The following is a 27,976-nucleotide window of genomic DNA, read 5'->3' on the forward strand; positions in this document are numbered from 1 at the left end:
TCTGAAGTTACCATATAGCACTAATCGAACCACATCAAAGTAACAGAGACTGCTTGGGTTTATTTATTTATTTTAAATTAGTATCCCCCTGGAACGTTCCAGAAAAAAGCACTGTCCCAAGTTCATGGTAGTAAAAGGAGAATGTTAACTCTTTGTGTAAAACTGAGTGCAAGATCCTATGTGCAAGCAGAGGGGTGACCTCAAACTATAAAGAGGAGGCTCAATATGATGATGTTTGATGAAAATCAAAAGGTCAGACTGAGGCAGTACCAAACCTGCTGGGTTTTGGATATGATGTTTTACTGAAGCTCTCATGGAACTTGAGGTCCAGAGTTACAGAACAAGTAATTGGAATAGTATAGGAACTAGGGACACTGGGTTTTAATGTTGGTACAAAAGAAGAATTTTAACATCCCTAGAAGATCCTTGGCACTGCATATGGGTAAACTGGCATAGTTTCAATGACTTCAGTGGAATTATGGCAATTCCCTTACTGGAGAGGGTACAGGATACATACAGCAGTGGGTGGAAGGTCGCTTCCCTAAATATTTTGTCTATTATGTAGGGTCTGACTCTGCCATCTTCTCTCCTGGTGAGTGATACATTATTCCAAAAGTGGTCAATCCCACTGTCTGAAATGGAGCTACTCACAAGTATGTTACTACTCAATGAAGGGAGGACAAAACTCCCTTAAAGGAATGAGTTACATGTGTACAGCACTAATTAGCACTGGAGTTAAACTGGATAAAATTTGAAATCTGAAAACTAGGACATGGTGATGATTTAGTAAAAATAATTCTGGAGCTTTGCAAACATTGTCATTACAATTGTTCCAGATTTGCTGAAAACACTGAGGCTGTGTCCACACTGGCATGATTTTGCGCAAATACTTTTAACTGAAAAGTTTTTCCGTTAAAAATATTTGCGCAAGAGAGTGTCTATACTGACATGTGCCTTTGCACAAAACATTTGCTTTTGTGCAAAAGCATCCGTGCCAGTGTAGATGTTCTCTTGCGCAAGAAAGCTCCAATGGCCATTTTAGCCATCGGGCTTTCTTGCGCAAGAAATTAACGTTGCTGTTTACTGTGGCCCTCTTGCGCAAAAATACTTGCGCAAGAGGGCTTATCCCTGAGCGGGAGCGTCAGAGTATTTGCGCAAGAACCACTGATTTTGTACACTACAAAGTCAGTGTTCTTGTGCAAATACTCACGGCCAGTGTAGACAGGCGGCAAGATTTTGCACAAAAGCAGCTGCTTTTGTGCAAAATCATGCCAGTCTAGATGCAGCCTAAGTGTTTTCATTTGTATATTTCTCATTTTAAAATATATATAGCATTTACCTCAATTATACTGTTGAACAAAAAATAAGCAACCATGATTGGCTTATAACATATAACTACATAAAAGACTTCAGCTTAATTTTAAATGGTTAGAAGAGCTAGAAATGTGCTAATTGCCAATAAAGGTTAATTTACTGGTACCATTTTGCCTCATAGTCCACAATTAAGTGGCCATATGATGCAATGAAATGGTTTGCATGCTTTATCAAAATACTGTCGTTGATATTTTATATATCAGAGCTGACTCAGTTGCCTTCTTATAACTGCAGTTATTCTGTTCTTGGATTCATTCACAGAAGATGCTCTGCCCCTGGGAGGGTGAGGTGGAGTTAGAGCTGGCAAACCCATTTTACCACTGCTCTTGTGCTTATTGAAAGCTGGTGCATTAGCAGCTCTTGAAATGCCACACAAGCCCGAGTGTGTGATTCCTTTCCCAGAATTTGGGCTTGTTAGGCTCCTCTGTCCATGATTGCTGACCAGCGCAGCACAGGAGGTTAGGCTGCCCTGACTCAGTGTACATTGTGACAGTGGGAAATTTCCACTGAGCCTCTTCAGTTCTAATACTTGTTCTCTGGCCTGAGTCAAAGCTTCAGTTAGCTCATAGCGTTCCTCACACTCTCTACGCACTGTTTCCTGCAGGAGAGTGTTCTGCAAATAGAAAGAAACACATACTTTATGGAATACCATTACTCAAAAAGGGATAAATGCTGGGTGCTTACTGAACTTCTCAAACAAAGGGCACTGGTGATCAGAGGGCATATACTGACACACAGAACAAGTTAGTAAATTTATGACTACTCAACAAAAAAATCAGAACCCCAAATTTCTCATTTTTCAGCTGTCTGTTCTATTCATTTTCTGTGTGATGTATCAAAACTATTCCACCGTAGGAGAAACACAATGAGGCAGAACCTGACTTGCTGACAAGTGAGGATTTGCTTTAAAATGACTACATAAATCAAATCAGTACTTAGCTCAAAGGCTTGTGGATGAGTTTGTGGGAATACTTCAGATGGACAGCAGGAGAGAGAGTGTGTTTTCTTGGTATTAGAATTCTACTACATAGTCACTTAGGGTATGTCTACACTACCCTGCTGGTTCGAACTAGCGGGGTAATGTAGGCATACCGCACTTGCAAATGAAGCCCGGGATTTGAATTTCCCGGGCTTCATTTGCATAAGCGGGGAGCCGCCATTTTTAAAACCCCGCTGGTTCGAACCCCGTGCAGCGCGGCTACACAGGGCACGAACTAGGTAGTTCGAACTAGGCTTCCTAGTTCGAACTACCGTTACTCCTCATTTCACGAAGAGTAACGGTAGTTCGAACTAGGAAGCCTAGTTCGAACTACCTAGTTCGTGCCCCATGTAGCCACGCTGCACGGGGTTCGAACCAGCGGGGTTTTAAAAATGGCGGCTCCCCGCTTATGCAAATGAAGCCCGGGAAATTCAAATTCCAGGCTTCATTTGCAAGTGCGGTATGCCTACATTACCCTCCTAGTTTGAACTAGGAGGGTAGTGTAGACATACCCCTGGTGGCTTAAATATAATTGTTATATGTCATATCTTAATCTGCTCCCACTGTAAAAATCATAATAAATGTTTTTCTATAATTCTACTTCATCAGGCAGTCAGGATATTTCTGTTTTATCTGCAGTCTTTGCAAAAGAGCTATTCTAAAAGGTGAAATTGTCAAGTGCCAATTTACTGAAAGTTATTGAGGAATAATACTGTGGAACGTCTGCTGAAGCAATAAGACACGTCATAGACAGTTATTTTGTACAGTGACTTATTAGAAAATGTTTTCCCCCATTTGACATTTCTTTTGAAACAAACTACAGGCAGTCCCCGAGTTACGCGGATCCGACTTATGTCGGATCCGCAGTTACGAACAGGGATTTTCTCGCCCCGGAGGACTGGAGCAGCGGGACACCTGGTCCCGCCGCTCGCCTCCTCCGGGGCGAGAAAAGCTGCTCCCCGTCTCCCTGGTCTGCTGGGGGAGCCAGCAGACCAGGGAGATGGGGAGCAAAGCGGCGGAGGACCCGGGCTGGACCCGCGGCGCTTCCAGCTGATCTGGAAGCGCCGCGGTCAGGCCCGGGTCCTCCACCGCTTTGCTCTGCGTCTCCCTGGTTTGCTGAGGGGGACGCAGCTAGTGCCCCCCCAGCAGACCAGGGAGACGTGGAGCAAAGCCCGGGGCCTGTGGTAGAGCAGGTGGGGCGCTGCCGGTTGGTCCCGCAGCACCGCTCCTTGGCGCTACTGGACCAACCCGGCAGCACCCCAGCTGCTCTGCCCCAGGAGTCCTAATTCAGCTGCTGGTGATCAGTTTCAGCAGCGGCTGAATCAGGACGCCTGGGGCAGAGCAGCTGGGGTGCTGCTGGGTTGGTCCAGTAGCGCCGAGGAGCGGCTGCGCTACTGGACCAACCCAGCAGCACCCGAGCTGCTCTGCCCCAGACGTCCCCAAGTGAGCCGCTGCTGAAACTGACCAGCGCTGACTACAGGAAGCCCGAGGCAGAGTTGCTCTGCCCCGGGCTTCCTGGAATCAGCTGCTGATCAGTTTCAGCAGCAGCTGACTTGGGGACGCCTGGGGTTCTTAAGTTGAATCTGTATGTAAGTCGGAACTGGCGTCCAGATTCAGCCTCTGTTGAAACTGATCAGTTTCAGCAGCGGCTGAATCTGGATGCGAGTTCCGACTTACATACAGATTCAACTTAAGAACAAACCTACAGTCTCTATCTTGTACGTAACCCGGGGACTGCCTGTACATATTTTCTTCTTTCCTGTCACATATTTTCAAGTGTGAGTGAATTAATGAATTTTTATATGAAGCCCATCAATTTGTCCCATCACTTCTGATATTAACTTTATCATTCCAAAGACAGTGATCTACAGATATGGAGTGAGAGAAATGGCAATCCAGTAGCCTCAAAACATCATTACTGATGGTAATTTGCTTTCATACTCACTGGGAGGAAAGCGGAACAAGAGGTGAAATATTCCTGAATTCCAATCACAAAATTCTCCTCATCTCCCACCCAGAGAGTGGAGAGGGAGATGCCTGTTCTTGGGACAGAAGAAAGAGACAATGACAATGGCAAAAAAGGATGAAGAAATAAGGAGATGAATGATTGAAGTACTTCTTGTGTGACCATCCAATCACCCAGAAATGAGGTGTTTGTAGAACTGCAGCAGAGGGAAGGGAAAGAGAAGTCAAGTGAAAACAGAAGTAAAGGGAGAAGGGAAAGGAAAAAGTGTGAGGGAACAAGAACACAGCATAAGATATGGGGTGAAAAAGAGAGGTCAGTATGCTACCACTTAAAGATCTGTATGTAGAGTAGCAGCATAAAGAGGTGAGGAAAAGCAACAACGAGGGACAAGAGAAAGAAGAATCCTATGCTGTAAACAATCAGATTTAAGGGAGTGCAGTTGAATAGAACAACTGATTTTAGGCGTACAAGCCTGGAGAAAATGTGAGATGACTTTGACATTATGAGGAGGGGAAAAATGGAAGAAACAGGCAAAAAGATATGAGCAATGTTGGAATCAGTTATTCTGAAGATAGAAGGGACCTTCATTAGCTAAAACAGCAATGCAATCAATCTGTTTACAATAAATTTCAAGAATAAAGGAGGTAATAAAAAAAATTAAAGGCTGAGACAGCAAACATACCAAGGATGAAAAGTTGACTAACCTGAAATAGCTTAAAATAGGAAATAATCAAGAAAGTTTAAAACTTGTCAGAAGACAGACCACCAAGCTATAAATACAAGATGTTGCAGTGTTCCAGCTCTACTGCTTCAGGTCCCATTTTCCCAGAAACAAAAATGACCACTTATACACTAGAATTTTAAAGAGGCCTAAGGTCAGGTCTAGACAGTGAAAAATGTCTGCAAATCAGGCACAGTAAACCAAGTTTACCACACCACCATGCCTGGATTCACCAGAATATCATTCTCATAAAAAAAGCAAAAAGAAGTATGTCTACACTGTAATATAAAACCTGTATGTTACAAGACTCAGAGCCTGGGTCAACTGATTTGGGCTCTTGCAGCTCAGGCTATGGGGCTAAAAATTGCAGTGCAGACATTTGGGAATCTGGTTTCTGAAGCCCCATGAAGAGGGAGGGTTTTCTCAGCTGAGACTCCAGCCGAAATCCAAACATCTACACTGCAATATTGAGCCCCAGAGTCAGTTGACATAGTCCAACCTTAGCTGTGCTGTGGGTCTTCTATTGCAGTGTAGACAAACCCCAATAGACTACTTGCTGGGAAGGCATCCTTAGTTGCATGTAGGGTTTCATCAGACAAGAGAAAAAGAAATATTTGTAATTGTTTGATGCAATAGTGGCAATCACTGTTTGTGCATAAGCTGATTGCATCATTTATTGTGAAAATGTTATCCAAAAATTCACTCTTTTCTCTGTCTGCAAAATAGTTATAAAGTTATTTCTGTGAGTGCATTCTTTATTCATTATGGTCTGCTAAACAGTTTGGACTAACTTTTTCAACCTAAAGATTGTTCACTGGGGCTAGTTATAACTCAGAATGTGTGATTGGATTAGTGAAATTAGGAGAAAATATGAATCTTTTCCTTATCAGAAACAAATATCAGCATAATAATTAATTCATCTTGAAGTGTTTCATTTATTGTTTACAAGTTCAACTGCCACTAATTATTTTGGATATTCCAGTCCAATCTCATCTACCATCAGTGATTCTGCTGACTTTTGACAGCATTTTTAACATAGCAGCATTGTTCTTTTTGTTTTTCTCATTGTACTTAAACCATTCAGGAGCTGCTTATGATAGGAATATCTAACAACCTAACTCCTACTAAGTGTTTGTAATGGTCCATGATTTCTATTTTGAAAAAAATCCAGGGTTCCTTTACATTATACCAGAATATCTCTAGAGCAGGGGTCTGTAACCTATGGCTCTCAAGCCAAACATAGCTTAGTATGGAACCAAATATGGCTCATTTGTCATTCCCAAAATACATGCAACCTTTTAAATTAAAATGAAAAATTAATTCAAAACTTTAAAAACGCATAATTACTCATGTGGCTCTTTGGTTTGAAAAGGTTGCCAACCCCTGCTCTAGAGTGTTGTTAAACATAAGGATGAAAGACAATTGCCATCAAGGACCTGAAAGGGCTGTAATAATGCACTACTTGCAGAGCTTGCCTTGCGGGGGGGGGGGTCACATTAATTATTTCAAATGTGTTAATAAACTTAGCTTTTCATTTAATTTACAGATTTCATTTAAAAACTTGTAAAATTAACACATTGGAGTAGAATTGAAGATTTTATTGTATTTAAAAGTTGGCACTTTCATTGCTCTAAGTTGTATGTTAGTATTTTGATAACCGAATAGTACACGCATATCTACTACTGAATGCAGCAGGGCATGTCTTTGGTCAAGTTCCTACCTCCTCTTGAGCCTGACTCAAATTCTGAATCAGCTCTGCTCGCTCTTGAGTTAATTTTTCCAGTTCATCTGACTTCTGTTTAATTTCTTTCCTCATTCCCTCTGATAATGAATCACTGTTGTTCTGTTCCATCTTAAGCTGGAATTCAAGCTTAGTAACCAGCCTTTTAAAGTTTCGCATTTCTTCTTCCTTATCTCCATCTTTCTCTGTAAGTTTGATCTGGGCTTCCCGAAGCTGGTTTTTAAGAATTCCCACTTCCATCCTTAGGCTGTTGATGGCACTGGATATTAATTCAGGTATCTGTGTGATAAATCTTACATTAGTTCACATGCATTGATTTCCTTGGTTATGTAGAATTTAAATCAGGAAAAAAGAGTTCTGTAAGTGAGTAAGAAAGTGAAGATGTACAGGTTCTAACAGGTACAAACGAACAATACCACTAATTTGGACTTACATAATACCTTCAAGGATGTCAAAGTGCTTTAAAAATATAAGAAAATTCAGGCACAAAGAGATTAAGTGAGTTGCCCAAGATCAAATAGTGAAACTATGCTAGAAATGGGAAAAGTCTTCTGATTTCTAATTCCAGCTTCAACTTCTTGAGTAATTAGATGGTCTTTAAAAAAATAATATAAATAATAAAATAATAAATAAATAAATAAAACATAAAATACAAATAAAATAATACATAAATAATAAAATAACAATAATAATAAAACAATGCTTTATTTTAAACTGCTGGAAAACTGGCTTAACTTAATGAATTTGAAATATGCATAATATAAATTCCTTTCTTGATTTTCTATATATCTCATGGGACATCTAAAACCATTGGAAAATTATTTTCAGTTTTTATATGAATTTTGGAAAACTATGATTTGGATAAAGAGGATTCAGATAACTGGTCATTTACTTGGCTAGGAAAACACATGAAGAGAGACAGGAATAGAAAATTATACTGAATGAAAGAAATCACCATTGATAAAAGGATTGATAACTAATGGAATCAATACTTGGTTTTGTCCAATAAGCACTATCCTCTGCTGAGGGTGAAAGCACTAACAAAAACTTTATGTTAGCTCAGTATAGTTCGGAGTAGTCACAGGGCTTTGATTTTACTTTTAATTAAATAAATTGTGTATGAAATATAGTTTGATTGTTTTTAATTTCAGTTAGACCATTCTAAGGGAAAGTCTAGACTACATCCCTCTGGCTATGTCTAGACTGCAGGCTTCTTTCGAAAGATGTTCTTTCGAAAGCATCTTTCGAAAGAGCATCTTTCGAAAGATCGCGTCTAGACTGCAGGCGGATCTTTCGAAAGAAAAATCCGCTTTTTCGAAAGAGAGCACCCAGCGAGTCTGGATGCTCTCTTTCGAAGACGGCCTCTTTACATTGAAGAACGCCTTCCTTCGAAAGAGGAACTTTCGAAGGAAGGCGTTCTTCCTCGTGAAACGAGGTTTACCGCCATCGAAAGAAAAGCCGCGTTCTTTCGAAATAATTTCGAAAGAACGCGGCTTGAGTCTGGACGCAGGGGAAGTTTTTTCGGGAAAAGGCTACTTTTCCCAAAAAAAAAACCCTGAGTCTGGACACGGCCTCTGTTGCCAGAGGGATGTAAATTAGACATACCGAAATTGCTAATGAAGTGGAGATTTAAATATCCCGCTCTTCATTAGAATAAAAATGGCCGCTGCTTTTTGCTGCTGCGGCAATTTGCCCGCAAAAAGCAGCAGTCTAGACGAGGATTGGTTGACAAGGAAAGCCTTTTCCAACTGAACCCTTTTGCCTCGTGCAATGAGGTTTACAGGATCGGTCAGAAAAGGCTTTCCTTGTCTACCGATCCCCATCTAGACTGCCGCTTTTTGCTGGCAAATTGCTAAGGCGGCAAAAAGTGGAGGCCATTTTTATTCTAATGAAGCGCAGAATATTTAAATCCCCGCTTCACTAGCAATTTCAGTATGTCTAATTTACATCCCTCTGGTGACAGAAGAATGTAGTCTAGACATACCCTATGACATTGTAAGAAAAATCAATATGTCAAAAAACTATAGCTAGGAGAAATTTGGGTCTGAGTAAATGTGAAAATATCTATCTTATAATATCTTTAAATGGAATAGCTATATGCAAAGTGTGTTTGCTCAGTTCCATTTCTAATAATATGAATGAATTGTATAGACTAAAACAGGGAGAAAGGTTACTTGCATATCATTACAGTATCTAGATGAGGAAATAGAATCCCCCCTCCATTCCTTTTAGTCTCCAAGGTATATTATCTACTGTTGTAACAAACACCAACTTCCTTTCAATTCTCCCAACCTTCATCTGCAGTTCCTCTTGATCTTTCTGATACTTTGCTACTAATTCTTGGTGCTTTTGTCTTTCAATGTCTAATTCCATTCTAGCATCTTCCTTGAGCCTGAGAATCTCTTCTGTGTGTCGTGCTTGGTCTGTAGCTAGACCAATTTCCATCTAGATAAGAAAACACACTGATTTTAAATAAAATATACCAAGTCATCTTATAGCATTTCCACACTGAGAATATTCTTAGTTAATGTAAGGTTTAGCGGACTGAAATGGTGTGAAGTTCAAGTTCATATCAGATATGCTTCCAAAGTTTGAATGTATACCCAATTTATAGCTGAATTATTGGAAACAGTAGAATCTGCAAAACTACTAGTGTTACGAGCTCTTAACTTCCTCTGACTTCACAACAATGTGAGGACATTCAGCTCCCCACAGGCATGTGACAGCATTTTGCAAGATCAGGACTCCAAACTGGCAAATTAATGCAAATTTCCCACAAATTGTGGACACTACTTTTTTCTGGCCCTAGACAGAAATCAGAATGGTATAAACATGCCCATCCCCAGCAGAGTATTAAGTATACATATGAATTTTTGAACATGGGCATATCTATATACTCTAGCAGTTTATATACTATAACAACAATTACACATTTTTACAAAGTAAATTAGTTAGAAACTACAAATTCTTCCTTCCCTAAATGATCCAACAAGACCATCAATAATCCAATCCCTAATTTCACATACATCATCCTAAATAACCCCTTTCTCAAAAACCTGGGAAAACAGATAGTCCTTGCATTATGCTCTTAAAATCAGCAGACCAGCCAGAAAGTCAGTTCCTCAGATGAAGCCATTTTGCCATCAGCAAAAAAACCAACTAGTCGTTGGCTTGAGAATGTCAAAGGATCTCATCTGTTATGATAGCACTTTTTCTGAAAGCTATACCCAGGGTTTACCAAGTTAAAATAACTTCTTGACTAATTTATGAAAATGATTTATAAGTGAGTAAAGATGTTGTAGCACAGGTCTAATTTGCTCCCTGCAAAAGCACCACTAAACAAATGGCTGTCATATTCTGCACTAATTCTTTCCTAGATGTTTGTGGATTTTTAAGTATTCTGTTTAATATAATGAGATTAAATGATGTGTGGAGAAAGGACACAGAGGCAGTTGGACCATAATATTACTTTTCCTTTCTGTGAACAAAAATGAATAACACATTGTGGGAATGCGAGATTATATAATCCTTAGGTGGGTTAGCAAGGAAGACTATTTTGTCAGCAAGATTTACATCTGCAAATAAACCTCTGCTCATTATATTATTATTTTTAATGTTGAAAACCAATTCACTTCACAAAAAAAGTTACTTGCCTGTGCAGTGACTGTTATTCTTCAGACTGCGTAGTGCATTTCACTGTAGGTGTATGTGTGCCCAATGAGCTCTGAAACAACATTTGCTAAAAGTGCTAGTATGCAGTACATGCACCCCCAATTGTCCTTGTGCACTGACTCAAAGGTGCAAAAGGGCATGGTTGCTATCTCTGTCTCTATACCTTCACATGGCCAGAACATAGTACCTGAAGTAGCAGGGATGTCATGAAAGTCATGGTATGTCTATTTGCGCAACATCTCTCAAGAACAACAGTCACTGTACCAATAAATAACCATTTTTCTCTCATTTCAGTTACTGTGCACATATACATTCCATTGTAGGTGGCTCACCAGCAGTTTCCATACAGGGTGATAAGACCTCACTTTATTTCAAGAGCGAGTAATATTAACTTGCCAAAATTAGCCTCATCTCAGGGACGTTGAGTAATAGAGTAGTATCTGGAGAAGGCATGTACACACAACCATGTTGCTGCTTTGCAAATGCCCACTACAGAGGTCTTGCTCAAAAAGGCTGACTGAAAAAGTAGAAGAGTCCCAATGGATTGGGGTGTTATCATTGGTGGAGAAAAGACTTTTGCCAATTTAAGAATAGTAAAGCTTGATAATCAGAAATCCAACAGGAACTATGCTGGGCTGTAACAGGTTGCCCTTTAACTCTCACAGAATAAGATACAAAGAGTTTGGAAGAGGATCTGAAAGACTTTCTGCAATACATGTGTCAGAGACCTTTGGACATCCAATTTATGAATCTCTTCTTCAGCCACGAAAGAATGAGGCTTTGGAAAGAACATTGTAAGATGAAGAGTCTGGGTGGGGTGCAAAGCTAAAACCACTTTAGGCTTAACTTTAGCATGCAGACTTTGTGGAATATATGAAATGAGAATCAGCTAAAAGTGACTGTAGCTCTGACACCATCCTTGCAGCGGTAACTGCTATCAGAGGGCATGTCTACACTACAGCACTAATTCGAACTAACTTAATTCGAATTAGTTAATTTGAACTAAGCTAATTCGAACTAGTGCATCTAGACCTAAAAACTAGTTCGAATTAGCATTTTGCTAATTCGAACTAGCATGTCCACATTCAGTGGAACCTGAACCGAGGTTAAGGATGGCCGGAAGCAGTGCCGGCAGGGCATCAGCTTAGAACTTAGAGCGTGGAGCTGCTGTCTCAGGCTAGCCGAGGGCTGTGCTTAAAGGGACCCGACCCCCACCCCGGACAGACTGTTCTCAGGGGTTCCTCGCTTGCAAAGCAGTCCTGGCTTGGAGTGCCCTGAGTGCCCACACTTGGCACATCACAGCACTTGGCCATCAGCCCGGCTGCACTTGCCGCAGGCTGCCATCCGGGGGGGTCAATCTGGGGACTGCAGGAGAGTTTCCACCCCGAGGAGCCCGCAGAGCCACCCCAGTCCTTCCCATCGGGGGCTCGTACCCCATTCCTCCCTCACCTCCTTCCACTTACCCGTCCTAAGCCCCCTTCCTGATGTACAAAATAAAGGACACGTGTGTTCAAAAATAGAAACTCTCTTTATTGAACAAAACTCAGGGAGACTGGGAAAAGGAGGTGGGAGAGGGGAAGAGAGAGGGTGGGAGAGGGGAGGGCAACTAAAATGATCAGAGGTTTGGAACAGGTCCCATATGAAGATAGGCTAAAGAGACTGGGACTTTTCAGCTTAGAAAAGAGGAGACTGAGGGGGGATATGATAGAGGTCTATAAAAGCACGAGTGGTATGGAGAGGGTGCATAAAGAAAAGTTCTTCATTAGTTCCCATAGTAGAAGGACTAGAGGACACCAAATGAAATGAATGGGTAGCAGGCTTCAAACAAATAACAGAAAGTTGTTCTTCACAAAGCAAATAGTCAACCTGTGGAACTCCTTGCTGCAGGAGGCTGTGAAGGCTTAGAACTAGAACAGAGTTTAAAAAGAAGTGAGATAAAGTGATGGAGATTGGGTCCATGGAGTGGTATTAGCTAGGGGGTAAAAATGGTGTCCCTGGCTTCTGTTTGTGGAAGGTTGGAGATGGATGGCATGAGACAAATGGCTTGGTCATTGTCTTCGGTCCATCCCCCCCAGGGTCCCTAGGGTTGGCCGCTGTTGGCAGACAGGCTACTGGGCTAGATGGACCTTAGGTCTGACCCAGTACGGCCATTCTAAGCTCAGGGCTCAGGGTCGGGGGTCTCACTGGACCACCCTGATTTTCATGCAAACCTGCTCCTGGGTGGCCAGGCTGGCAGCTATCCTGCCCTAGACGGCCACTTTCCTGTGCCTAGTGCGGAGGTCATGGATGAGGTCCACGATCTCCGCAGTAGACCAGGTGGGCGCCCGCCTCTTGCGGACCCGGGCAGGCTCCCAGGAGCCGCCAGCCTGGTCCCGGGAAGAGGCGGAGGGCTGGGTGGCAGCGGGTGGCTAGTTCGTGCCGTGCCAGGTGCAGGGTCTGCTGGCTGGGTTCTGTCAGGCTTGCACCTGGCACGGGCACCGTAGCCAGCCCATGCCCCTTTAAGGGCTCCGGGGCTGGGAGGGGGGCAGACAAGTTTCCCTGGTGGTGCTCAGAGTGGCCACCAGGGAAAGCTGGGGAGGGCTAGCCTCCCACTAGTTCGAATTAAGTGGCTACACAGCCCTTAATTCGAACTAGGGTATGTCTACACTACCCTCCTAGTTCGAACTAGGAGGGTAATGTAGGCATACCGCACTTGCAAATGAAGCCCGGGATTTGAATTTCCCGGGCTTCATTTGCATAAGCGGGGCGCCGCCATTTTTAAATCCCCGCTCGTTCGAACCCCGTGCCGCGTGGCTACACCCGGCATGAACTAGGTAGTTCGAACTAGGCTTCCTAGTTCGAACTACCGTTACTCCTCATTCCACGAGGAGTAATGGTAGTTCGAACTAGGAAGCCTAGTTCGAACTACCTAGTTCGTGCCGGGTGTAGCCACGCGGCACGGGGTTCGAACGAGCGGGGATTTAAAAATGGCGGCGCCCCGCTTATGCAAATGAAGCCCGGGAAATTCAAATCCCGGGCTTCATTTGCAAGTGCGGTATGCCTACCTTACCCCGCTAGTTCGAACTAGCGGGGTAGTGTAGACATACCCCTAGTTAATTCAAACTAGGCGTTAGTCCTTGTAGAATGAGGTTTACCTTATTCGAATTAAGCGCTCCGCTAGTTCGAATTAAGTTCGAACTAGCGGTTTGTATGTGTAGTGCCTATCAAAGTTAATTCAAACTAACGTCTGTTAGTTCGAATTAACTTTGTAGTGTAGACATACCCAGAAAGAGTTTTCATTCATAACAATGGCAGAGATGTTGTTGCTAAAGGTTCAAAGGGGATTCCATTAAGTAAGACAATGCTAAATTCAGGCTCCATGAAAATACTGGATTAGATACAAGAAGTACAAGTGAATTTGCCCCTTTAAAAATCTGGATACTGAGGGATGTGAAACGATAGAATACCCATCCACTGGTGGGTGTACTGCAAAGATGAATGCTAGATGGACTCTTAGTGAACGGAGAGACTAGACGCTTTCAGATATAACAGATAGACAAGTATTTGGTATTAACTGGGGAGATTCCACCCAGATTGAAAATCTTTTCTATTTTGTTACATGTGTGGCTCTAGTGGAATCCGTTCTTCTGCTCATCAAAATGGCCTTGTACAGCTCTCAAGAGCAAACTCTCTCCTCATTGTTCAACAAGAAACCATCAACGCTGTGAGGTACAGAGACAGTAGTTTGGGTTGCAGTTATTTGGCCTGGTTTATAGAAAAGGGATCCTTGACCAGGATTAAAGGAATGGTGGTTGAATTGACAATTGATGTAGGTCTGTGTACCAGTACTGTTTTGACCATTCAGTTGCTAAAAGGATTAAAGATTAGATTGCTTCTTTTTAACTTTCTGATCATCCCATGAATCAGAGGGACTGGAACAAACATGTGCAGCAGATTGCTCAACCCAAGGAAAAGAAAAGCATTTGTCATGGAAGCCAAGCTTGCTGCCCGGGAGCAGTAACTCTTGGATTTGTTGTTCAGGCTGATTGCAAAGAGGTATTTTATCCCCATTGATGGAAGAGCTACTGCAGAATATCTCTTCTTAATGAGCACTCGTGATGGTCTATGAAGTTCCTGCTGGAAGAATCCACAATAGCGTTCTTCATCCCTGAAAGGCAAAATAAATGTCTATGCAAAAACTGCAAAAGTATCTAAAAAGGCATATCTATGCTAAAGAACTGGGGGTATGTCTACACTACAGCATTAATTCAAACTAACTTAATTTGAATTAGTTAATTCGAACTAAGCTAATTCGAAGTAGCGCATCTAGACACAAAAACTAATTCAAATTAGCATTTTGCTAATTTGAACTAGAGCGTCCACACTGATTGGACGCTGGGTTGCATTTCAGGGCAGCTGAAACCAGTTCCGGAAGGGCATCAGGTCAGTAGTTGCTTTGTGTGGCTGCTGTCTTGAGGCTATCTGAGGCTCGTGCTTAAAGGGACCCCCCTGTACAGCCGGTTCTCAGCTTTTCCGCTTGCTTGTCTACCACGCCGTGTGTAGCCCCTTAATTCGAATTAGTGGGAGGCTAGCCCTCCCCAGCATTCCCTGGTGGCCACTCTGGCCAACACCAGGGAAACTCGTCTGCCCCCCTCCCGGCCCCGGACCCCTTAAAGGGGCACGGGCTGGCTATGGTGCCCGTGCCAGGTGCAAGCCTGCCAGCACCCAGCTAGCAGACCCTGCACCTGGCACGGCTCGAGCCAGCCACCCGATGCCCCCCAGCCCTCCCCCTCTTCCCGGGACCAGGCTGGCGGCTCCCAGGAGCTTGCCTGGGACCGCAAGAGGCGGGCACCCATCTGGTCTAGTGTGGACATCGTGGACCTCGTCCACGACCTCCGCACTAGGAACAGGAAAGTGGCCGTCTAGGACAGGAGAGCTGCCAGCCTGGCCACCCAGGAGCAGGTGTGCATGAAAATCAAGGTGGTCCACTGAGACCCTCGACCCTGAGCTTACAATGGCCGTACTGGGTCAGACCAAAGTTCCATCTAGCCCAGTAGCCTGTCTGCCGACAGCGGCCAACCCTAGGGACCCTGGAGGGGATGGACCGAAGACAGTGACCAAGCCATTTGTCTCGTGCCATCCCTCTCCAGCCTTCCACAAACAGAAGCCAGAGACACCACTCCTACCCCCTGGCTAATACCACTCCATGGACCCAACCTCCATCACTTTATCTCACTTCTCTTTAAACTCTGTTCTAGTTCTAGCCTTCACAGCCTCCTGCAGCAAGGAGTTCCACAGGTTCACTCTTTGCTTTGTGAAGAACAACTTTCTGTTACTAGTTTGAAGCCTGCTACCCATTCCTTTCCTTTGGTGTCCTCTAGTCCTTCTATTATGGGAACTAATGAAGAACTTTTCTTTATGCACCCTCTCCACCCCACTCATGCTTTTATAGACCTCTATCATATCCCCCCTCAGTCTCCTCTTTTCTAAACTGAAAAGTCCCAGTCTCTTTAGCCTCTCTTCATATGGGACCTGTTCCAAACCTCTGATCATTTTAGTTGCCCTCCCCTCTCCCACCCTCTCTCTTCCCCTCTCCCACCTCCTTTTCCCAGTCTCCCCGAGTTTTGTTCAAGAAAGAGAGATTCTATTTTTCACCACACGTTTTCTTTATTTTGTACATCAGGAAGGGGGGCTAGGGAAGGGTAAGTGGAAGGAGGTGAGGGAGGAATGGGGTACGAGCCCCCGATGGGGAGGACTGGGCTGGCTCTCCGGGCTTCTGGGGGTGGAAGCTCTACTGCAGCCCCCCAATTGCCTCCTCTCCCCAGATGGCAGGCTGCGGCAAGTGCAGCCGGGCTGATGGCCGAGTGTTGTGATGTGCCCAGTGTGGGTACTCTGGGCAATCCAAGCCAGGACTGCTTTGCAAGCGGGGCACCCCTGAGAATTGTCTGTCCGGGGTGGGGGTCGGGTCCCTTTAAGCACAGCCCTCGGCTAGCCTGAGAAGCAGCTCCACGCTCTAAGTCCTCATCTGATGTCCTGCCGGCACTGCTTCCGGCCATCCTTAACCCCAGTTCAGGGTCCACTTAATGTGGACATGCTAGTTCGAATTAGCAAAACGCTAATTCGAACTAGTTTTTAAGTCTAGCTGCGCTAATTCAAATTAGCTTAGTTCGAATTAGTGCTGTAGTGTAGACATACCCAAGGTGAGCAAGTGTGGATGTTCATGGCGTCAGGCTTCCCATACTGCCAAAGATGCCTCCATTGCCGGGCAAGTGGCAGAAACAGAGGTGTTGTCTGAGGTAGTGCCGTGGCTGCCAGACCAGGTGCCAGGTGGGCCACTTGAATCATGTCTGCTGGTGGCGGAAACAAAGATGCAGAAGGTGGTGCTGCCAATGTCACAGTAGCTGATGCAGCTGGCGCTGCTGACAAAGGGGGCAGACACACCTCAAATGGAATGGTACCATAAGTTCAAAGAGGTCCTGCAGAGTCTCAAACATGTCTGGCATTGAGGTACGGTTGAAGTCTTCTTCCACCACCACTGGTACTGGAGAGCACTGATAGGTTGGGTATGGTGCAGACTGACTCTGGGGTCTTATTAAACCTCCTGGGGGGGGGGGACTGACCCCAGATCATACTCTTCTTCCATGGCACTGGGAAAGGAGACAGGTGCTGGGAGGACAAGACAGTTTTCTGCATCAGAAATCGGTGTCGATGGCCTCTGCAGTCTTCTGAGTGTGGCGCCAAAGCCTCTTATTTCTCAGCCAGCACGCTGTGCACCAATGGTGTCAGAGTATCTGGCTGAGGCATATGTACCGACTCTATGAGGATAGTTAAAGCTGTTGGTCCTGTGGCTTAAACTCCTGCAGATACTACGCTTATCTTGCAGGTGACCCTTTTTGAGTCACTTTTCAAGCCTGCAGTTTGAGGATCTCCACATTCCATATATTGCACGCTGATTGAAACCCTGGGGCTGCTGCATGTGCCAGGAACACAAACAGTAGGAGGGGGAAACTCCCCTTAGATTAACTACTATTAATGCAACTCAACAGAAACTGATACACACTACAAAGAACCACAGAAGTCTACAATGCTAGGCATTAACTCTACTTGCAAAGCAGGAAGTCAATAGCTCCAGACAATCACTGGTGGAAAGAAGAAACAGAGCAGGAATTGGGTTGTCAGGGGTATATTTGCGATGCTGGGAGGCATCTCCATAGGGGATGCTATAGCCAACCCTACAGATACCATTAGAGAAAATCCTCAGACAATCATGCATGAGGTGCATGCACACCCATAATGGAGTGCACATGAGCAAACACACAAATAATAATGTGAATCTATGCAGGTAATCATCACAAAGAACAGCAGTTACTATGATACGGAGTCATTATTTCTTCTCTGAACATTGTTTCCTTAGATCCCCACTGAAGATGATTAACAAGCAGCCTCCTTTCTCCCCTTTTCAGAACACTTTTAAATTGTAATAATAATTAATCAGGGACAACACCCTGTTGAGATAAAGGGAGCAGCTGATATGTCTCTCTGGGTATGTCTACACTACCCTCCTAGTTCGAACTAGCGGGGTAATGTAGGCATACCGCACTTGCAAATGAAGCCCAGGATTTGAATTTCCCGGGCTTCATTTGCATAAGCGGGGAGCCGCCATTTTTAAAACCCCGCTGGTTCGAACCCCGTGCAGCGTGGCTACACGGGGCTCGAACTACGTAGTTCGGACTAGGCTTCCTACGAACGAGGTGTACCAGTAGTTCGGAATAGGAAGCCTAGTCCGAACTACCTAGTTCGAGCCACGTGTAGCTGTGCTGCACGGGGTTCGAACCAGCGGGGTTTTAAAAATGGCGGCTCCCCGCTTATGCAAATGAAGCCCGGGAAATTCAAATCCCGGGCTTCATTTGCAAGTGCGGTATGCCTACATTACCCCGCTAGTTCAAACTAGCGGAGTAGTGTAGACATACCCTTAGAGCTATTGTTTCATTTCATCTGCAGATTTAAGATGACAGCATAGCACCGGTGGCCTGAATTCAGAATCACTTCACAACCCAAAAGAACAGAAACATAGGCAACCATATTCTGACCTAAGTTAATCACTTAAATCCAAAATTAGGCATCTAAACAAGTGGCCTGATTGACAGAGATGCTGAGTAGCCACAGCTTTCAGCTATTCCATAGAGATCTAGGTGTGGAAGAACTTCTTAGGGTCTGGCCACTTATTTAGCTGCCTAAGTTTGCAAATTTGTTCACAATTTCTTTAAATGTATGTTTGGATTCTGAAGGAAACTGCATATAACCAAATTTGTGACAAATATCCTAAATCTGCGCGCTAATATGGTCTTTCTGAATGGCATTGTTCTAATGGACCTTGCAGTTTGTTAAATGATTATAAAAATTACATTAAACATACACAGTACTATGTTAATTTCTCAGTCTTAAAAGCTACATAAACCATCAGCCTTACAGACTGCTCAATAATTATCAAATTTGAGGTGCTAAATGTCTATCAAACACCACTGAACACTGTTTTGGGAAGATGGTGTATATGGACTTCTTTTCTAACACAAAACTCAATCAATATTTTAATTTTTTAAACCAAATTGTTAAAAGTTCTGTAATTGGCCATTAAACTCATCTACTTCTAGCCTGCAGCTAGTGTATATTGAAACACTACAGGACCCTAAAAATAGAAACCTATATTTTTTATTATAGTATTAATTATTATTATTATTATTATAAAGTCATGACGCAGCTTTAATTATGGCTTTAGAGATTTATAACCACTATCTTCTTGTGTATTTGATCTTAAAATTAAGAGTTTTATTATTCAAGTTACAGAAAATCATGTTACAACTATTGATATCTGCAGGTTCACCCTAGAATCGGACCTCCTCTACTAGTATACTTGATTAGAGATTGAAATGTCAATCAACAATATTACACTCTAAGAAATAATGTTAATGACTAAAAATGCATCTTAATTTGTACTTTTTTCATCTGATGAACAGTTGAAATTAACTAATATCCATAATGACTGACAAACTGGCATTTTTTCAAAGTTCTTGTTCTAAATGCATAATAACTATTAAATTTCTTTAATTATTTGTATTCCCAAAAGCAATCAAACACCAAATAACAATTTAAACAATAAATTTTTGAAAGCTTTTTTTCATTTAAGTTTCTGAAGCTTGTTAAAACATGCAGATATAAAGAATTTTTTTAAAGTACACTTTATGCCTGTGCAATGGCACAATGACCCTAGAAAAAGGTGACAATGTCACATTAGTGATTCTTTCATCTGATGAGTACTTTTTTATAGCACTTCACGTTCACTGCATTTTAATGGTTATGTTAGCAAAGATATAATTGGATCTCTCTTATTTATACTGCCTTTTATCTAGCTTTTATGTCAAGCTGCACAACAGATTCTGATTATGCAAACTGCATGACCTCATACTAAAATTATATCTTGTACTAGTGAAGTTAAGAACTTTTCAGCGAGACAATACAGATTATTATTAATAGCCCAACAAATTTGTTGCAACTAAGTAGAATTCACAAATATAGCTCACATACTGAAGTAAAAAAAGCAATTAGTAGTTACAAAAAAATTTAAGGATTGAGTCAGAAAAGTTATTATTCAACATTGCCCCTCCTTCCTACTCAATCTCTTAATTCATTGTGACAATTCTTTGCCTGCAATACTTTTTTGTGTACAAAGGAGTTCCGGTAAGAAAATGGGCTTAGATTTTTACAGGGTTTAAGGTAGTTCAGCATCCAAATCCCATTAAAAGGGAGTTACTCACTTCATGCAGTAACAACTGTGACTCTTCTTTAAGATGTCTGTCCCCGTGGATGCTTCACTGTAGGTGACGGGTAGCCTGGATCTGCAGATTGGAGCCTTGAAAAGCAGTTTGCCCCATTGACCCGTGCATGCTCAGGAGGTGTCTCGCGACGCTCTGTGACGGACTGGGCCATGTCTGGGCACAGCTGAGGGCATCCGCTCAGGGCGAATTGCTCAACTTCGGGGCTCCTTACAGTCCCCAGACTGGTGACCTCTCCAAACAGGCCACAAACCAGTCCCACAGAGCGCTCCAGCAGCCTGTCTGAAGCCTCACGAGCAAAACCCCTCTGACACCCCAGCAATATCCGTGCCTCAGATGGCCCCGGGCCTCATACACAGGTGGGGGGTCCTAGCACCCAATCCCACCTACCCCGAACAAGTCCTGTCCGGTTCCAAGAAACCAGCCACAGATCCCTGGTCAATTTACTCTCAGGACCTTACCCACAAATCACGCTGAGCCAATCCTTTAGAATCTATATCTAGAGGTTTATTATTACAAGCAAGAAAAGCATGAGAGTAAGGTTGTTAAAGAATAGTACGTTACATGCACCGAATCTCCCAGTCCTCGATGCAGGCTCTAGTAGAGATGTTACAGCTGCTGGTTTAAAAGTTCTTGTTGCACATCCTAGCATCAGGATGGGTTCACAGGTCTTCCGGGCTCTTCGATCCCTGCACTGCTGCCTCTGGGATGAAGTGCTGAGCTGAGAACCAAATGGCATCGACCACATGGCCTCTTTATACCTCCTTCCTGGCCTCCTCTTGTATGCAGCAGGTCACCTGGTCCTTAGCCTCTCTCTGCTGGCCGCTCTTAGGTGTCTGCCCTCATGCTTTAGGTGTGTCCTTGGCTCATTGAGTCCCATTGTCCCACAGGGCCTCGCTAATTAGCATGTCCACAGGCCCGGGCTCTGCCCAATGCTTAACCACACGCAGAGAAATATTTAGTATCCACACAGACTACAGATTCCTAACTACACGCACAGACATTATACAACCACATAAATAGCGTACACATGATCAGCAGACAGTAAGCTTCTATTCAATACCTCACATGGCCCCCTTCTATACCATTCTTGGGGCCAACACCTCACCTATGGGTGCAGCAGTGAGCTGGCTGCTCCCCTCAAGATCCAGTAACGTGACACGCTCCCACTTGAGTGTGTTACTTGTGTGGCTCAACCCCTTCTTGTCAGTTCCTCATCTACGCCTGAGTAAATAAGACTCTGAGCAGAGGGGACAAAGCGAGGGTGGTAGAGCACTCACCGGGACACACATCTTGAAGAAGAGTCGTTACTGCATGAAGTGAGTAACTCCCTTTTCTTCTCCGAGTGATGTCCCCGTGGCTGCTCCACTGTAGGTGACTATAATGCAGTATTTGATCTGGATGGAGGGAGTTGGAGTCACTGTTTGGCGGTGGTGGACAAAACTGCAGTAGTCACTGCTGAATCAGAAGCAAGTTGTGGTAATACGGCATAATGTTTAGCGAAAGTGTGGTCTAACGACCATGTCGCAGCTCAATAAATGTCTATTAACAGATATTTCTTTTCAGAGTCATTTTGTTTTTCTGTCTCTCTTCAGCACCTCTTCCCATTGACAGTCATTGTTATGGGCTATAGTGGGAGTCCCACAGCCTCCCTACATTCTGGGCCCCTCTTGTCCTTCCTTAGTTCCAAGGGTGCCAGGTCTACATTGGTTGTTCAAAAAGGCCGTGGAAGCTGCTGTAGCCTGAGTAGAATATGCTTGTGGTGAATGCTGTAATGGCCTGTTGGCCAGGGTATGACACCTAACTATGCATGTCAATATCTACTTTGAGATACATTGGAATGAAATAGGTGTACCTTTAGAGCGTTCAGCAATGGAAATAAAAAGAGATTTCTTTGAGATTTACAAAATGCCTGTGTTCTGTTCAGAAAGTAAGCCAATGCTCATCAGATATTGAGAGTATGTAGGTTAGCGTCTCCTTGTGAGGCATGGGGCTTTGGAAAAAGGTAGGTAACACAATGGGTTCATTCACGTGGAATATTGTACAAACTTTTGGTAATAATGCTGGGTGAGGTCTCAGTGTAACTCTCTTTTGTAAAAACAGTGTAGGGGGGTTCCTCCATAAGGGCCCCAAGTTCCCCAACTCTCTTTACTGAAGTGATGGCTAGTAAAAAGCAGACCTTCATAAAGAGAAAGAGGAGTGCAACAGTACCCAACAGTTGAAAGGAGGGCCTAGTCAAATAGTCCAAAACAAGGTTCAAGTCCCATATGGGGAGTGGGGTCCTATGAGGTGGGTATACATTGTGGAGGCCCCTGAGGAAGCTTTTTGTTACCGAATGTGCAAATACAGAGGAACCATCCACCAAGGTGTGAAAAGCTGTTATTGCGGAAAGGTGGACCCTTAGGGTCGAGAATGAAAGCCCTGACGTCTTAAGATTTAGAATGTAGTCCAGGATGATGTTTAGTGGGGACGTCCCTGGGTCTATCTCGGCCCTCTGACACCACTGAGAGAAGCGGGCCCATTTTTGCAGGTAAGTCTTTTGTGTAGATGGTTTCCTGCTATGAAAGAGAATATCCTTCACCTGCTGAGAACATTGGTCTTCTAATTCCATGAACCAGAGAGAAGCCAGGCCTGGAGATAAAGAGTTTGCGGTTGTGGGTGCAACATCTTCCTGTGGTTCTGGAAGAGAAGATTGCACCAGCGTGGCAATAGGTAGGAAGGTTGAACTGCTAGCTTATGAAGGAATGGATATCAGATCTGGTGTGACAACAATGGAGCTATGAGGATAACACAAACACCGTCTGTGCGGATCTTGTGTAGGTCTCTGGGAATAAGTGGTATGGGGGGAAAGCATAATTCAGAGGGGCTGTCCATTGAATCAGATAGGGCAGGGCTACTCAACACATGGCCCATGGGCCACATATGGCCCGTGGCCTGCGTGTTTGCGGCCCATGGTGTGGTTTGGGTTTACATGGGGCTCAACACATGGCCCGCGGGTGGGATCCTTTGAACATGGCCTCCACTGGAAACACGCTCCAAAACAGCGAGATATCTCCCAGGCGGGGAGCACTGAAAGATGCAAGCAGGCAGGTTGGCTGGAACAGATGGGTACAGGGTATCAGCGTTTCTAGCCTTTAGGGAGGAGGTGCCGGGAACAGTAGGGCATTGTGTGAAAGAAGCTATTTTCATATATTTGCATATATATTTGCATGGATATGCAACCAGACTTAAGTTGTGGCCCTCAGCATGTGCTATTAGTATCAATGTGGCCCCTGGAGCTTCCAAAGTTGAGTAGCCCTGCCCTAGGGAGTATTTGCCAAGTCCCACTCAAGAGCAGAATTGGGGGCATTTAGTATTTTGGGGAGAAGCAGAGGTCTATTGATGGCCACCCCCATTGATAAAATATTGAGTTGGTGACCTCTAGATGTAGTTCCCATTCGTGGTCCATGGAGAAATTATGGCTCAAGGAGTCCACCATGGTGTTGCTGGCCCCAGGTAAGTAAAATGCTGTGAGTGTAACCTGGTTGCGGATGCACCAATTCCATAGGCGGAAGGCTTCCGCACATAAGGAACAGGAGTGGGCGCCGCCTTGTCTTTTATATAACTCATCGTTGAAATGTTGTCTGTGAGGATTCGAACTGTACTGTTGACAATTGTGGGCGCAAAATGTGCACATGTATTTCTTACTACCCTCAGCTCCAGTAGGTTGATATGCAATGATGTCTCGTGCTGGGACTATTTGCCTTGGACCACTTGGTTGTTCATGTGGGCTCCCCAGCCTCGATGAGATGCGTCTGTAGTAATTTGTACCATGGGCTCTCTTTAGTGGAATGGAACCCCCACCAGGAAACTGTCTGCTGATGTCCACCATCTTAGAGATGCAAGAACATCTTGACGTATTGTAACTCTCTTGTTTCAGGAGTGTTGAGATGGGATGTACACAATTGCTATCCAGAGTTGAAAGCAACATAAGTGCAGATGGGCATGACAAGCCATGTAAGTAGTTACAGCCATGTGCCCCTGTGACGTAGTGGGGGTACCTGGCTGGTTTCTATGCTGCTGGCTCTGGGGTAACCCCCACTGGCTGCCATGGGTACCACGACCCAGCAAAACAGGATGAGTCACTATACAAACCAGTGGCCAGACACCCCCCATGGAGAGGAACAAAGGAAGGTGGAATGCTGCCCTGGCTGGGGGGCAGGGCTGGAAGAGAGTTGGTTAGTTCCTGGCTGGAAGGCAGGGAAGAAGGAGCTGGGGAGGGGGGCTGGGACTCCCCTATCTCAAGGGGGGCACTGAGGCCTCTTAGCCCCAGTTCCTGCACCCAGATTACATCTGTGCTGCGCTGTGCTGGAGGAACAATAAACAACCTCCATTCTACTGGCTGGTGAAGTCTGTTCATGCCAATTCGGAGGTGCAGCAGACGGGGGACCCCCAACGCGCCGTCACAGCCCCATCAATCGGAGGCAGGTGAGTATTGTGGTAGAAGAGGTCATGCATACCATGTTTATGAAGTCTTGTATAACTATGAAGCATTGCTGAGGGAAGTATGCGCGGGCTGAGACTGAATCTAGGTGAGAGCCAATGAACTCTGTGTCTTGGACTGGATGCACCGTTGATTTCTGTTCATTGATTAGAAGGCCTAGATGACTGAGGAGGGCTCTGGTTATTTTTATTATGGAGGTGGTTTTCTCGCATGACACTCCTTTTATCAGGCAGCTGTTGAGGTACGGAAAGATGATGACGTGTTGTTGTCTAAGGAATGTAGAAACCACTGCTAGTACCTTTGAAAATACTTGGGGGGGCTGATGAAAGGCTGGAAGGTAGAACGTTGTATTGATAACGGTATGGTCCGAGAGCAAAACATAGGTAACACCTGCGTGCTAGATGAATGGCAACATGGAAATAAGCATCTTGCAGGTCGAGGGCTGTGAACCAGTCCCCCTGATCTAATGCTGGAATAACTGTAGCTAGCATGACCATCTTGAACTGGTGTCTCTAGAAATGTGTTCAGTTTGTGCAGGTTGAGAGTTGGCCTCCAACCCCCCGTTTTTTTCTCTGTCAAGAAGTAATTCTAGTAGAACCCCTTTCCGTGGAATTGGTCGGGTACTCTCTCTATAGCCCCAATCATCAGGTAATCGATCTCTTGTTTTAATAGTGTCTTTTGAGAAAGGTCCCTGAAGAGGGATGGGATTGGGGGTAGGGTGAGGGGGATAGAGGTAAAGGGAATTGTGTATCCTATGCGAATTATTTCCAGCACCCAACAGTCTGATATTATATACTCCCATTGTGTTAAGAAGGGATGCAAACGGTGGGTTAAAAAGATGGCCATGTTGCATTGGCATTCAATTGTGGGGGAGGTTTTGCAGACCCTCAACCACGCCCTCAAATCTGCTGCTTTATGGTTTGGTTGGTAGAAGGGAGGCCCTGATTGGAATGTCTTCTCTGCGCTTGTTGTCTTGGCCTGGTGTCTTCATAGGGTCTCTGTGGTGGTCGACTGTATTGCCCGTATCTGTTGCGATTAAAGGAGGGTGTATTGTTTATGCCTGTAGGGTGGGGTATACATGCCCAAAGTGTAGAGTGTGGTTTTTGAGTCCTTATGCTGTGCAGAACTTTGTCTGTTTTAGCTGCAAAAAATTTCAATTTATCAAATAGTAGGTCCTCAACTTTGGACTGAAGTTCCCAGGGAATACCAGAGGCCTGTAACCAGGACACCTGGACATTACCACTGCTGAAGCTCTCGTTCTAGCTGCAGTATCGGCGACATCCAACACTGTTTGTAGGGAGGTGCGGGTGATCGTATGACGCTCATGGACTATTGCTTTGAGAATAGGTCTTTTCAACTCACGGAGGTGCTCCATGAGATTCCCCCAATTTTGAATAATTATCAAAATCTTGGTTTGCCAAAAGAGCAGAGTAATTTGCAATTCTCAGTTGCAGTGTGGAAGAAGAGTAGATCTTCCTGCTGAAGAGCTTTAACTTTTTATGGTCCTTGTCTTGATTATCCAACCTATCTTGTGGTAGTTTGGATCTCTGCTGAGCTGATTCCACAACCAAGGAGTTTTCTTGGGGGTGCGTGAACAGAAATTCCATATCTTTAGGGGGAACAATTTCCTGTCCGTCTTTTTGCTGGTAGGCTGAATAGATGCAGGTGTTTTCCATAGTTTATCCGATGTTTCCATAATTGCCTCATCTATAGGTAAGGCAATCTTCCTGTGTAATGTGGGGTGCAGATTCTTTAACAGGTGGTGCTGTTTTTCCTGTACTTCTTGGAGAGAGACTTGTTGGCTTGCTGCCATCCTTTTAAAAAGCTCTTGAAATTGTTTAAAGTCATCTGTTGGGCACATGTCAAATGTATGACTGCGTCATCTGGCAGTGATGGAGAACTGTCTGCTGGGAATGCATTGAGTGTGAGAGAGTCTGGGTCTTTGTCAGGTATTTGTCCTTCCTCCTCCTCTGAGTCTTCCATGGGAGGGAAGGACCAAGTTGGAGGCAAGCCCCTTCTTGCCGGTGTGGAATGAATTGAGGACCGGTGTCTATATGGGTCCCCATGTTCCCAAGGCACCCACTGTGGTGGATAAGGTGTGGGAAGGTAAGCCCAGTATGGGTACCAGGGGTTTTGATGTGGTCCAAATCTGTAATGGTACAAATGTGACCCAGTAGGTGATGCACGCCGTGAAGAGAATGCAGTCATCTGGTCATCATCTGGTAAAGAACTGTGGTGAGAAAGTACTGGGTATTTTGGCATATGTGGAGAGCCATGCGCTGAAGACATTGCAGGTGATAGACCTGCAGAGGGAGGGCATGAGTGCTGATGTCTGTTTTGATTATCAGCGGTTAATTGCAGCATCTCCATTGCTGCCCACCTCAGCTGCTGGTCTGTGTGCACCCTCGGCATGGGTGTAGGAGCACGCAGCATTGTTGTAGCTGGAGAGCGAGCCGTTTTTCCTTGCGGCAGCGCAGCTTTTCACGTGGTGCTGTAGATACAGAGCATTCTTGAGCTTCTGTAGGCACCGAGGAAGCGTGCACCAGTCCCAGTGTTAGTGCTGAGGCTTTCCCCGCCTCTTTGGTGGCAGAGGTCCCCGAGGTGCCCTGTCTCTCCCCCCTGCTTGTTCTTGGGGAGGAGGAAAGGTGAAGAGAGTGTGATGGTGAGGCTCTCTTTTTTGAAGTTTTGCCAGGGTTCAGGGAAGCAGCTCTCTTTTGTGGCAAGTCTTCCCGTGGTCTGGAGGCATTCTGTGTCTCAGCAGGCTGCAAAGTCTTATCGAATAATATAATACTGAGGCGGAGCTCTCTATCTTTTCTGGCTCTCGCCATGAGGGAAGAACAATGGTCACATTACTGCGGTGTGTGGGTTTCCCCCAAGCACAGTATGCATAATGAATGCCATCCGATACTGGCACAGGCTACCGGCACTCCTGACATTTTTTGAAGCCCAAAGAGCCTGACATCTTAAGTTGTCTGAGGTGATACTTCTTTATTTTCTTTTTGCCTTTTCTTCTTCTTCTTCTTCTTCTTCTTCTTCTTCTTCTTCTTCTTCTTTTTTGAGAAAGGGGAAGAGCCGGTAGAAGCCTGGTTCGCTCTGCCACTGAATGGCAAAGCCGCATTCAAATCCTGAGGGGAATTTTTTTTTTTTGGTAAATTAACGAGGGAAAAGTTATGAACTATGAAACTAACTATTTATAAAACTATTAAAGCTATCTAAATGATAACTGTGAAA

At 44.4% G+C, this 27,976-nt stretch overlaps 1 protein-coding gene across 8 annotated transcripts in view; it reads right to left on the reverse strand.

Moving 5' to 3' along the window:
* Nucleotides 1-53: 53 nt before the first annotated feature.
* LEKR1 (leucine, glutamate and lysine rich 1) overlaps nucleotides 54-27,976 on the reverse strand; it is a 159,988-nt gene continuing 132,065 nt past the window's right edge. For 7 of the 8 annotated variants that reach the window (XM_006123470.5, XM_025184862.3, XM_075937766.2 and 4 more), the window contains 3 exons: nucleotides 9,074-9,226; nucleotides 6,761-7,060; nucleotides 54-1,987 (listed from right to left, as the gene is read on the reverse strand). In XM_006123470.5, the coding sequence (XP_006123532.3) occupies nucleotides 1,574-1,987; nucleotides 6,761-7,060; nucleotides 9,074-9,226 (867 nt within the window). In that variant the 3' untranslated portion in view covers nucleotides 54-1,573. The remainder of the gene's footprint in view (nucleotides 1,988-6,760; nucleotides 7,061-9,073; nucleotides 9,227-27,976) is intronic. The other variant, XM_075937767.2, reaches the window with a different exon arrangement.

Source organism: Pelodiscus sinensis, chromosome 10 (assembly GCF_052426305.1).
Source record: "Pelodiscus sinensis isolate ZL-2025 chromosome 10, ASM5242630v1, whole genome shotgun sequence".
NCBI classification, from domain to species: Eukaryota; Metazoa; Chordata; order Testudines; family Trionychidae; genus Pelodiscus; species Pelodiscus sinensis.